The 13,863-nt window shown below is 37.9% G+C and overlaps 1 protein-coding gene across 1 annotated transcript; it reads right to left on the bottom strand.

The window, feature by feature from the left end:
- Positions 1-8,555: 8,555 nt before the first annotated feature.
- On the bottom strand, positions 8,556-11,802 carry LOC103970830 (NAC domain-containing protein 54-like). The gene is made up of 6 exons (XM_018820503.2): positions 11,523-11,802; positions 10,276-10,556; positions 9,886-10,173; positions 9,369-9,804; positions 9,213-9,290; positions 8,556-9,119 (listed from the first exon to the last, which is right to left on the bottom strand). The coding sequence occupies exons 1-5, from the start codon at positions 11,677-11,679 to the stop codon at positions 9,274-9,276; spliced, it is 1,179 nt and encodes a 392-aa protein (XP_018676048.2). The 5' UTR covers positions 11,680-11,802; the 3' UTR covers positions 8,556-9,119; positions 9,213-9,273.
- Positions 11,803-13,863: the final 2,061 nt, after the last annotated feature.

Here is a 13,863-nt window from a genome sequence, read left to right on the forward strand (position 1 = left end):
CTTGTGTAGATGAATATAATGCAACGCGAGTCAATGATGATGGGGGCCACATCAATTAACTATATGTGAAGAATGTCGATTTTTATTTTTATTTATTGTTGGTATTTAAAAATGATTTGGTGATGGAGGTAATAAAAATATATTAAGGTAATTTTTATTGCAAAAGAGGTGCACCCAGTGACTACATTATTATCACTAGAAACACTGTTGTACAAGGAGAGGTCATGATCGCTTATGTTATCATTACGGAGTACTAGTTTTTGTACATATATTTATTTTGTATACAATTAATCTTATTGTATCTCATCCTTCTAACTTTAAATCCTCATAATGTTCTCTTGTCATTACTAATAACTCCAAATAAATTTTTCTTTAATATAGGTCATTGTTCGTGACATTACATATGGCCCGTCAATATACAAAACCCCAAAAATATCAAGGATGATTAAATTAAACTAAAATGATATAATAATTTGTTGTTCTTTTTAGCCTTGATTGGGAGAGTAGATTGAAGTTGAAGCTCATGCAACAAGTCAACATCAAATCCACGACAAATCACACTATGACCAAAAGATTCTAGAGGTAGTTCGGTTCAATCAAATGTATCACGTTATAAAATAATAAAGAAAATAAACCCTACTCAATCGCTCTCATTTCTATACGAAAGTTACTATTCATAGTCTAAATCAATCATTTACAATAAGTTTACATCAACATAGAAGCTTTATAATAATATTTTTTTTATAATAATATTATATTAAATCATTAATAAATTATCATAGCATTTTACAATTCAGCTCGATGGTAACAGAAAGTATGAGTAACAAACTAATATAAAAAAATATATATATAAATAATCTGAGTTATAAAGCTCAGCAAGTGATTATCAATAACAAGAGTTATATATATATATATATATATATATAGTTTCATTAGATTCATACTTAACAAACGACCAAGGAGCAACATATAAACAAATCGATATTTGTAACAATATCAATTTATAACATATAAGCAACATATAAGGCAATGAATTGAGTCATATTTATCCTTTCATTTTATTCATTTATAACAATGAAATGAAGAGCATCATATCAGCATATCAAGAATAAATACAATGCATGAACTCAAATATCATATTTGATATTTTATTCAATTCATTCATATCACAAGAGAATTTTATTCATATTTGATATTTCACTCAAATGTCATAATGAGATTATAACATAACATAATTTTACTCATTTCTAGATGACGATATAACATCATTCTCCCACGTTTAGGAGCTCTATCTACTCTCGTTTACATAAAATCATAGGGTCAACAAGAAGGCTCTACACATAACATAATTTTTTTTTTTGGAAATAGGTCTATATTATCTCACAAATACTAGAGTATAAAAGTACATTCTAATTAAAAAAATAATTATATTAAAAGTACATGTAGAATAATAAAAGCATATATATATATATATATATATATATATATATATATGCAAATATGAAATAATATCAAGTAAGAATTGATAAATTTGAAAATCAATCTATTTTGAAAAAAGTTTGCAAGGTAAGCTGCACTAAATATTCGAATAAGTAATTGTACTCTAATTTATTCAAGTAAAGCAGCACTGTTTGAAAGATATATAAATTTACTTTTAAATAAAATAAGTTTTGTTTAATTAGAGTTACCGACAAAAAGTTAAAAGCAATTTAATACAACTAATTAGAATCGTCTTGTCTTTATTTAGTAGAATTCGAAGAATCAATTCAAATATACATTTGGATAGATATTTATACTTTAAATTATTCAAATAAAATATTTTAAAAAAATCTAATAAAAACAACTTTTTCTAAAACCATAATTTTATACACAACACTATAACTAAAATCATAATCCTGTTTGAGACTCAAATCTTTTGAGACCTAAGCAAGCATATATTGATGATCGGACTAAAGTGGTGCAACAGAAAAGATTTATATAAAAATATCAATTAAATGAACCATGGTACATATATTTTTTATTTATTTTATGTCATTACGATCCTAACTATAGCTCAATTCGAATCGAAATCGAATCGGCCTAAGCAGTTAGTTGGGTACCAAAACCAAAGTAGAACTCACCTGGGGAGGTTCAGTTAAGATTCCTAATTTTTAGGAACCGAAACCGATGGCTCCCCATTTTTTTTAATATATATATATATATATATATATGTATATATATATATATGTATATATATATATATGTATATATATATATATGTATATATATATATATGTATATATATATATATGTATATATATATATATGTGTATATATATATATGTGTATATATATATATATATATATATATATATATATACACATATATATATATATATACACATATATATATATATATATACATATATATATTAAAAAAAATTTAATTAAAAAAAATTGATAGTTCAAACCAAATCCAAAACCATCGTAATTGGAACCCGAACTTGTTAGGAACTAGTCAACACTAAAAGGGGGGTGAATTAGTGTAGCGATAAAATTGTCAGTTTCGTGAAATCTTCGTACCTTGAAAACCGATCTCGAAAAGTGTTTAACTTTCTTTCGAGATATATTATAATTATGTGCTAATTACGATTCCTAAGATATATCGTAATTGGAACCCGAACTTGTTAGGAATGAGTCAATACTAAGAGGGGGTGAATTAGTGTAGCGATAAAATTGTCAGTTTCGTGAAATCTTCGTACGTTGAAAATCGATCTCCAAAAGTGTTTAACTTTCTTTCGAAACATATTTTAATTATGTGCTAATTACGATTCCTAAGATATATTCTAAACAAGGTAAATCTGATTTCTTCCGACGAGCTTCCGACGATCTTTTTATTTATTTATTATTTCAACTCATAATTGAAAAATATCTAAGTTCAAAACATGGATTCCTAATTTTTAGGAACCGAAACCGATGGCTCCCGATTTTTCAAAATAATAATAATAATAATATTATTATTATTATTTATTTTTAATTAAAAATAAAAAAATTGATAGTTCGAACCAAATCCAAAACCATTGTAATCGGAACCCGAACTGACCCTATGCGATTTGGTTTCGATTCTCAAAATTTAGAAATTAAAATTTTCGATTTCGAAATCGAAATTACCAGCTCCAAAATCAAAACTATCGATTCGGGAATCAAATCTAGTCATTGTATGTGTAGAGAGAGATGTTTCGATTTTATGATTTCGATGAAAATTTTACGATAAAAAAATTATGATTATTTTGTTATAAAAAAAATATTTTAATTAATTAATTTTTAAATACCGTTTTCAGTTTAAAATCGACAATTCTAGAATGGGACTCGGAAAAGAAACCGACCTCCATCCCATTTGATTCTCATTCTCCAAAGCCTAAAACTGAACGTGGGCCCCGCGCCACGCCGACGGCAAGGCAGGGTTCGTAGGTCGTGTGCGGTATAAACATGGGTAGAAATGGCTAGTGACCTTGGGATTGTATCTGAATATGGCCCCCACGCCACGTAGACCGCAATGCACGATGCGGAGGGACGTGTGCGATAGCTACGGGCGGGAGGGTGGAGGGGGATAAAGAGTTGCAACCAAGCCCTCGGAATTGGGGGAATACTGTTACTGTTACTGTTACGGTCTCTGCGACCGAGCGAGACGGAGATCTCCGAACGTGTCGATCTTTTTGTTCGAGTCATAGTTTCTTGCGCTCGGTTGCTATTGTGCTAATCTCTGCAGGTTCTTCTCAGGTCCGCTGAGATGGAGGAACGACCCAACCCTATGGCTCGAGGTGCAACATCTTCCCTTTTTCCTCTCTTTCGTGCGACCTTATTCTTGTTGCCGGACCGTTGGACTATTGGATTACGATGGGATCGTGGTTCTGATAATTTGCTTCTTTTTTTCTTTTCGGTATCTTTTGGAATGATCTGTGCAAGGGCTAATCGCCGCAGTTATTCTTAGTTGTTAATGCTATTGAACCTAATCATGATAAAAAACATAACTTTTTTTTCTTCCGTCTTTTGACTGGTTACTCGACGAAGTAGACTGTAAGTCGGAGTCACTGCAGTTATCTTGTTGGTTTTTAACCAACAGGATCAGCAGTCGTGCCAGCGTTACAGAATATCTTGTTTGCAATACCTAGATTTAGTGTGATGGACAACATTACAATGTGAATATCATTGGTAGATTTTTGTTCTTCAATGTCAATCTCTTCTATATAAGATACAAAAGGAGTTCGGAGTAGGTTCAGACTGTTTTATAATCTTGAAAGAGTGATAGCCATCATGAGGATTTTTCATTGATATTGACAAGGAAATACAACACTTTTTATATGGTAATATCAGGGGTATTGACTTCCTTGAGAAGGTAGATCGAGCTGTATTGCCGATTATTTATACTTTTTTCTTATCAAAGAATCATATGACTTTTTTTAGCGTTGCCACCATGACAACGTTGCTCCTTTGCAGCCTGGGTGATTAGGATTCGAGTCAATGGAAGAACCTCTTTCTAGACCCTATAATGGTAGGAACCTGCATTGTGCCACCCTTTTCAAACCCTATAATGGCTAGAGTCTTGTGCATTGGGCTGCCCTTTCTAGAGAGGCATGAAAATTGACTGATTCATGTTCTGACTCTATGTGGCGTATTTGTTGAGCTTCGAATCATAGAGTGCCATTATATGTTATGGTACTGAGATATTCATTGTAATCTCTAGTATGTGGAGCTCATGCTGCTTTGAGACTTGCTAGTCACAATCCTATAAATTGACCTTTACTATTTCTTTAAATACAGTTGTATCTCTTTTCTTTATATTCAACTCAGGATTACATCTGGATAACAAGTACTAGACAGATCGTGCTTGTTGATGGATCAAGCCAATTTTGAGTTCAAGATAAACTTTTTTGGTGTTTTGTCTGCTGGCATTTTCATTCCAATGCTGTCATAATCCTACTGTGCCATGGGTTAGACATTGGTATTATGACAGAGAACATTAAGCTTATCTCCATCAGGGAATGTTTTGTAGATTGTTTCAGTTTTTTAATGAAATGAAGCAGATGAGCCATCGCTCATTTTCTCTGAAGAGATCGCAAAAGGCTACCTCTCAGTAAGTTTTTTTCCAAATCATTCTGAAGCTATAAAGGGTTATGATAGAGATTGGGTTATGATAGAGATTGTTAAGGTTATCTCTGTCTAGGATAGCTTTGTACTCTATTTCAGATTCCTATGGAAACGAAGCAGATGAGTATCTTAGGATAGACAAAAGGTCACCTTTGAGCAAGTTTTATTTTAAAACGTTCTGAAATCATTTATAGTAATATGGAACTTTGCATCATGATATCAAGCCTATCAGGAAAAGAAATGGTTATTGGTATCCTTTTATGGACTAAATCAAGCATTACATTTTAGCATACTAACTCAGGTTAATCTCATAACAAATAAGCCACAATTCCTGTCTATTATCGTGCATGCAAACTATCCAAGAACATGCCAAATACCAAGGCATATTATTAGATCAGTTCATAAACAAGCTAGAAGGCTGAGTATGAGTTTTTCACTTTATTGACAAATTTGGGTTACGTTGATTCCAGTTGCAGAAAGTTCTGGGTTTTTTGTTTGCATTATAAACCTTCTTCAGAATAGGCATGATAGATTTCGAACAGGTTCATTTTAAATGATTACTTCATATTTATTTCTTGAGAAAATTTAAGTGCTGTATGTATGTTTTTAGTATTGCAACATGTTTTTTCTTGGGTGGCAAAGAATCATTGTGAGTTGGAACTTCCAGATGGAATTGATTCTTAATAGCCTGTTATTCTTTTGTGTAATAGTGATTTCTTATATCGGAATTGATTCTTAATAAGTTCCTTTGGCGTAGCTTGAATTTTAAAGTTAGTTGAAGCTTTTTCTGTGAGCATGACTTCACATCACGTCTTGTGAGCATATTTTTATCTGCTCCTTTGGAATTTTTGTTGATATCCTATCATGATTTAGTTGACTTAAATGATAGTTTAAAACTTGTTTTTGTTCTATTTTCACAGGGTACTTGTAGGAATTGTTATCTGCTAGTTCTTGTTTTGCTTATTGATGACATTTAGTGTGATTCTTTTGATGAAAACCTGCAGAAACCAACCTGATAATTTTTTTAATCCTTCAATTTTATTACCCAAGATATCAAGGTTGAGATACCATTTTAACAGGAGAAAAATGCTAATATAGGATGCTTGTGGGTTTCTATACATAATTATGTAAGGATAGCTACCAAGGATAGTTGTTCTGGCCCATATTCTAGTGTGTATTGGCCAAAGCATATACTTTCAGTACTCGTGGTTGATTCTTTTTGTGTTGTTCCCACTTGTGAAGCTTGGTTCATGCCTAGGCATGTAGTGATCATTGTCTAATGTACTCTGCCATCCCAACTTGAGGCCATCACATGATGGAGGACATGATTTGGGGCCAGTATCTGTCACAGTCTTCAATAACTTTAATGACATTGATTTATCTTTCACTTGTCGGTTCTATTATATCTCTTGGTTTATTGATTCCAAAGTGAAGGATAAACTTTAATGCCTCTTTGTTGTAAGAAGGTCATCATATAACTTTTATAGGATGCTTTGCTAGAGATCTTTGTTAAACATTTACACAAATGGCAACTGGGGCCTTGAAGAATGAATCATGAAAGAACTTATAAAACTTGTCATGATTTTGGGAAGATATGTCTAATGAATGAGATGGAAAATGCAGCCAATGTGACTTTTACAATAGTTGGCAAGGAAAGAGACCTTGGTGGGAATATGGTCGATTCAAGTGAAGATGGAAAAATGGATGCATTAGTGGTATCACTTGTGATAGAGCTAAACCAGTAGACTCTTCTAGATTCCATGAATGCAAATGCTGATTTGCAAAAGCCTCAGCTTCATCTCTAGATGATAATTCCGAGATATGTTTGCTTTTGGTTGATTTAGCATGACTCTTATATCCCACCAACCAAGAGAATCACTGTCATTGAAGGCACATAATTAAGCCTGTTAAGAGTTTTTACTTCTAAATTTTCACATTGCTAAAATGATTCCATGAAAGGTAAATTTAACTGCTACATTTTGAGCCATTATATTGTTGATATAAATTATACTGATAATGCTTCTCATCTCTAGCTTATATGCAGTCACAGATTGTCACCAAGCTAAACGCTTTTCACTGTCGAGTATGCCTCTTGGTTGTACTTGTCTAACATCAGTGACCAAATTCCTGGTAGCTCAATAATTGTGCTGACAGCAGCTTAAATTCTTTATCCTCAGGCTTTCTCAGTGGAAATAGCTGGGAATACGATAGCATGAATGGATTTTGTCGACCGCCAATACAGTTTGGATGCCAGAAAACTCTAATGAGTTTTCCTCATGGTTCTTCCAGGCACAACATGAGATTTCAACCAAGGGTTGTTCCTCATCAGACCCGGGCTTTCCATGGCAACCTTGCTGTATCCATATCAGCAAAAGGGGTCGTTGCTAACCGGCCATTATCACCTCATCTACCCGTGAAGAAGCCACAGCTGAGTGCTACATTCTCCATTTCTCATAGGATATTTGGTGCTTCCTTGGGAACCGTCATCATGTTAACACCTCTGCTTATGAAGTTCAGTACCACATACAATATATGAAGGTATCACAAGAAGTTGGATGGCATCTTAGAGTCTGGATCCTTAAGGATTTCATGACAGGCTCTTCTTTGTTGGCTTTGATTTGTGAAAAATCAAGCAGAGTCACTGAACGTTGATGTTTGTTGCAGTAAAGCAAACTTAATTAACATTTGGTTGAGCAGTGACATACTGTTTTGGAGTCACTCTTTTTAGGTTTCAGGATGCTGAGAAATAAAAACTGTTTGTTGTTCTGAAATTGGTTTATTGAGTTCTTGATTTAGCCTCCACTGGTTAGTTCATTGACTTGCTTCTGAACCATCATTTTTTTGCTTTTTGTTATTATTAAATACAAAATTCAAATACTTTTACTTAACCTTGTGAATCGATTATTCTTTTTCTTTCCATGAGTTTTTGGACCACTAGTTTGAGGCAGAGTTATTAAATGCTTAAATATTTAAAACTTTCTTATTGATACATGATAGAAGTATGAAAAAAAATGTTAGTTCACTCTAACACAAGGGCAATTGAGTGTTGATAGATGATCATCCACTTGTCATGAAAGGAATGTTTCAATTGACTATGACGTAGTAGCATAGTACATTCATAGTCAATGAGTCAAATAAATTATTATGAAGATAATATTATGATTTAAAGTAGGAATCATGAAAATAATTTTTTTTCTTTTAGGGCCTAGAACACATATTACTTGAGATATGAGGATCGATCTTGATGTTAACATTATGAATCATGGAAATGTGTTTTTTTCCTTAAAAGACAAAAACTCCGGACATCAATCTACACTTGGAACATTACTCCACCGGTTTGAATCACATAAATATCTTTTACCGGTTTGAAACACCGAAATAATCTTTTTATTTATAAAGATAAAACTGCAAACAATTTGTACACTCATTTCTGAGCTTGAAATGGGAGTACTGTTACAATTGCATTAGTATCGATCACATTTCAGTATAATATCAATCGGCATCCTTCTGTATGTTAATCAAATGGTGGACATACAAGTTCTAGGGTTATGATCCTACCAGTGCTAAAGACAAAGCAAAGTGAGGAAGCTCAAAATCCCATGTAAAAGCATTCTGGAAATGGCCCTCCTCATATATAGAAACCAAATGTTATTCCCTCTCTTTTTCTTCTTCTCAGTCACTCTTCCATTGCCTAGGAGAGGGAGCTTCTGCATTGTTTCCTATGAGATTAATTGTCCCGTATGAATGCCTTGAACCTGCTAAAAAATTGAAGTTGTGCCTCTACTTTTTGCCCCGAATTCGAACGTCTCTGCGTCCATGTCTTGCCTTGCTACTGGATTCAGATGGAAGTTGACCTTGGAGAGTTCAATATGGTGGAAGAATGTTCCGATCATGCCACAATGCGGCGACACAGATAGTCCATGTTGGAACTCAACTTTCTTCGATCTCGTCACCAGCAGCAACATCAGCACCCATCAGCTTCTCCGGGCAATCTAGCATAGCGATGTGAAAACATGACACAAGAATCTAAGCCTTGATACAAGGATATAGAGACGACGATGCCAAAACTTGTACAGGAATCGTACCTTCATAGTCTACAGCCTCCCCAAATTGATAGGTTGGAATGCTTTCCAGTGCTGCACTCTCTCAGCTTCCAAAGCTATCTGTGAAACAAGTAAAGCTGATCAAAGATTTTACTCAGACCATGTAGGATATGGTGGCTTTAGCTCAACGATAGACACCTCTCAGATTCTCCACTCTCTTCTCCTCCTCCTTGAACTCTTCTTCGAGATCGCTTATCTCGAAAAGCTTTGTAGGCAGCTCCCCAACATTGCTCGACTTGGCTATGGATCTTAAGGAACTCATAAATGATGTTTGGGGGAATTGAATGCCGTCGCTTCCTTTATCGAGTTCGAAGAAAGAAGCAAATTCTTCTTCACCATGAGGATTAGCTCCGACCCACATGTCATGGCAGCCGGAGTTGTTGATCAGTTCTTGGGAGGCCGAGGCGACCGACAAGATCTCCTGGATGATGTCCACTTGGTTCCCGGTATCCCCATAGTCGCCAGAATGCAGGATCTTCGACTCGGTGAGGTTGATCTGAGAGAAGTCCTCCACCTCCAGTGGAGGCAAGGAGAGTCTGTGTTGAAGCCTCGCACACTGCAATGCCACATCTACCTGCACAGCTTACAGGCTGTGACCAAATCGGAGCAGGAACACGAGAAAGAAGGAAGCATCAGAGAGTGGATGATCTTTGACCTTTGATGGCATGTAGGAGAAACTTCCTGGACTGTATGCTTCTTCTTCTTCGGTTAGATACTGCATCCACCTGCCATCCACCGGAGTGCTTGCAGCAAGAAATGCCCCTTGGCCATGCACCATCTCCGACGAGCACACGTCGTTCGGAAAAGGAACGCCGCAGCTCTCGAGGTCGTCGCCTCTCCCCTCGGAAGAGACGTCCACAGTTGGTGATCGATCGGCTGGCAGACCGGAATGCTTAATGCCTGGTGCAGTCTTCTTAAACACGCGGCACAGAGCGTACGCGTCCTTGATTCATACATGACCATGAACTCGATCGTGAGCACAGGTAAACCTGTAATCATGAGATGAACAGGGGTAGCAGCGACGATGGCGTGCGTAGGTACGTACCTGCAGACCTGCGGAGGCGTTCTCGCATTCGTTCTCGTCTAGGCGGTATTCGTGCATGACCCAATCGGTTCGAGAGCCATGCGGTGCTCGTCCTCGGTAGTAAACCAGGGTTTTCTTCATCCCCACCGCCCGCCGTTGCGAGCTCACCCTTCGGTCCTTCCCGGTGGCCTTCCAGTAGCCAGCCCGAGTTGCCCGGTTCGTCCTCGAACCATTGGGGTACTTGCGATCTCGCGGGCTGAAGAAGTACCACTCCAGGTCTTTGCTCGGCAGAAACGACTTCTCTGAACGAAAATGCCAAAGAAGAAGAATCTTATATGCTTCCCTGCATCTTCTACTTTAATCTACAGGCCATGACCGGTTCAGAAGACCATATGACGAGAAAATCATTGGAACCTACGTGATGGCCCTCGATGAAACCCTAGAAAAGGTCGGACCAGGCTACTGTGATCTCTAGGAGACTGTGCAGCTCTCCTTTTGGCACCTTTTGACTTGGCTCTGACACAATCTATGCTTCTTTTTGTCTGTTATTCCCACGTTAATCGATAGTGTTCTTCCTAACCAGGGTCTCTAAAGCAAGCTAAAGATGCTAGGTGAATTGATTCATGAAAGGATCAACTGTGGAGCGAGAAAACTGGAAGAGAAACGTTAAATTTGGTGGATGACGACCTCTTAACTTTGGGTCCAAAAAATCAACAGCAGTGTCGAAGCTATCCTAGTGAGATAAGGTGAGAAGCTTCGATCCATCCTTCGGGATTTAAACCTTTGGCTTTGAAACAAGTGTTGGGATCTGATCTGATCTTTCAGCTGTCGCCAATCTAACACAAATTTAGCATCAAAGCAAAGAAAGCTTGCAAGCCATCTCAAAGTGGACTAGTCATCAAAATCTACTACAATTTGTTGGCCTTTTCTCTCAAGGAAACTGTTACATAGAATCTAGTTTGAAATCAGGAACGAAGGATCTCTCCAACAAGTAATCAGGGAATCAAATGTGGCAGGATGAAGTGATTCAGAAGGGATGCCCTACAAGTCATTTCTTGAAGAAATGGAGTAGGCCGATGCTATCAACTGGTCGAGGCTAAGGAGGTGAATCGAGTAAATGCGAAGCCAAGCTTCTGATTGTTTTCTTAGCAACCTAATACAACATAAACAATCGCATAATTATTCTGAGACGATGCAGCTAATGGACATATAGATCTCAGAAGCAATTGGAAAGATGATGAGAAGAAAGCAACGGGAAAGATGATAACCTGGTAGATCCCATGGCTCGCACTTGTACAGGTCGACCTCAGGAATGATCTCCAACTCAATCTCGCGTCCGTTGATCTTTCTTTTGAGGTAGTAGGCGACGAGCTCCTCGTCCGTGGGATGGAAACGGAAACCAGGAGGCAAGCTCATCGACGCCATTCCCTACAAGCCTTCCAAATCTTCCTCAAAGCAGCAACAGGAAGCTCCACACGAGCCTTGCTGCCCCAACACTATCAATCAAGGCTCAACCTGTACCCTCCAAGAATCCAACAGTTAGATAGATAAATAGAGAGAGAGAGAGAGAGAGAGAGAGAGACCTTGTTAGGGCGAGGAATGGAGAAGAAGGGGAGGTGGGGAAGGTGGTGAACATGGCTTTATAGTGAGGTGTGAGGAGGGAGCAATGTAATGGCGTGGGGAGGGGGATTGTGGTGGTGAGAGCGTTCAGGAGAAGCTCTTGGCTTTGGCTTTTGGTTCCTGTTGCTTGCAGGATGTACATAAACAGGCATGGAATATGCCAAGCTTGTCTTCTTCTCTTTTGCTGGCAAAGGCTGCAACCGGGAGTTCCTGAAGGTCCGCACCTTCACGTTCTCGTTCACACCGCTAATATGGATCTCGCCTTCGTCCCCGCTTTGGATTGATCAGCTTTTTGACCCAAAAAAGAATGGGTCCCATGTGCAGGTCACTTTGGATTGGGTGACGAACTCGATTGAGTTTAACATGCACAACATCTTTTCTTCTGGTAGCTTAATTTATTGGATTAACCATCCATCATCCAATTCAAACAAATCTTACTCCCGCATCTAATCCTCCTCATGTTTCAGCTTTCCAGCCTAATCTAATTTACCTGTAGATGTTCTTAGATTTTGATTATTACCATTACATGTTGTGTCAAATCCTATATTTAGACATACATCTCCATTTAATGATTCTTTGATTCACGCATGCAGATCTCGAGGACAGGAGAGCAAGAAATCCGGCGACGACAGCCTCTCCCACTTGGGTGACGGGTTGCGCTTTGGACACGTGCATGGAAAGCACCTGCGTGGCGGCACAGGTGTTCATCCGGGCTGCACCCCAATGCCTTTTCATCGGCCAACTTGCCCTCTTTTCTTTTATGTCAAAATCCAACTCAGCTTTTGATAGTGTAAACAACCTTGAGCCGTGGCTTCGGGGTTGACGCGGTTTGGTTCGGGTCCGAAAGACGGGAATCACCCTGGGGCGCTCCTCGAGCCCGTTGGGAAGATCGGGGGCGGCGTCCGATCGAGACGGTGTAGTCGTCCCTGCCCGCGGGACCGACGGGGATCTTCGGCTTCGCACCTGCACAAATTAGAGGAAGATCTGGAGGGGGTTTCAGGAGAAGAAGTGTTTCAGTGTGTGTCTTGCTCTACCCTTCTCTGATGAACGAGAGGGCATTTATATAGAAGCTTACTGTCGTTTGATGTGCCCGCTTGCAAGGAACAGACTGGTTGCGTCTGACATTGGTTTGGCGTGAAGAACCGAGCCTGAGTAGGTGTTAATGCGCCTCGGCCTGTGTTCCGGTCCGTTTGACCGGGTGCCGTCGTGTCGTCCGAGGCGTGAGGCGTCATCTGACGTCAACCGGGTCTTATCATAATTACTATCCTCAACAGCTTTAATTAAACCAATCTAACTAAATCAGATTCCAATGCTTCTTCTAATCCTACTAGATGAATTCAGATAATAATAAACATAAGTAGTAGAGACGGCATGTAATTTAAATTCAGATTCGAATACGAAGATGATCGATGTACGTCGTTATTAGTTTATCATCACCATGAGTAGATCTAATAAAGTTGTAGGCATATGGAACATGATCCAAGATTACTTGATGCTTCAAATCAACAAGTCGCAAGCAAGAGTCGATGAACACCAAAAAGATGAGTTCACATTGGCTTTAGGGAACAAAATAAGGATTGTGATCGATAGGAAGTAGTGTTAGAATTGAAGGTGGCGCTTGGGATCAATCATTGCGTGCCCTCCCCGCAATCGACGTTCGATGTGCCATGTGTTAATATAATTGGACAGTGCATTGAGCTTGAGGTTCCAAAGGGGAGGCTTTGGGCTGTGGGCAGCCTCTAGGAATCACCTTTACTACTTTTGGAAAAGAAGGCACTTGCCAAATTAGAACATAATCTATTACTTAGATTTAATTTTATAAAAATTCAGATGAATCTATTATCATTAATTAATTTGGATTTAAGGATGGTGGCTTCTCTTAGGTGTTTATTTTCATCCTCCCTTTAAAATTCTTGTTCAACCTGTTCTTAGACAAGTTGGGTGGGAAGGTACCCTTCTGTCCCAAGTTGACATTGTGATACTTCTTAA

The sequence above is a fragment of the Musa acuminata genome, chromosome BXJ1-11 (genome assembly GCF_036884655.1).
Source record: "Musa acuminata AAA Group cultivar baxijiao chromosome BXJ1-11, Cavendish_Baxijiao_AAA, whole genome shotgun sequence".
NCBI classification, from domain to species: domain Eukaryota; kingdom Viridiplantae; phylum Streptophyta; class Magnoliopsida; order Zingiberales; family Musaceae; genus Musa; species Musa acuminata.

Excerpts from the sequence above, each read along its gene's own strand:
- LOC103970830 (XM_018820503.2), bottom strand. The coding sequence starts at position 11,679 with ATGGCGTCGATGAGCTTGCCTCCTGGTTTCCGTTTCCATCCCACGGAC. Across the intron at positions 10,557-11,522 it reads CGAGCCATGGGATCTACCAG|AGAAGTCGTTTCTGCCGAGC; the intron begins GTTATCATCTTT and ends ATTTTCGTTCAG. Across the intron at positions 9,805-9,885 it reads TCTCCTACATGCCATCAAAG|GTAGATGTGGCATTGCAGTG; the intron begins GTCAAAGATCAT and ends TAAGCTGTGCAG.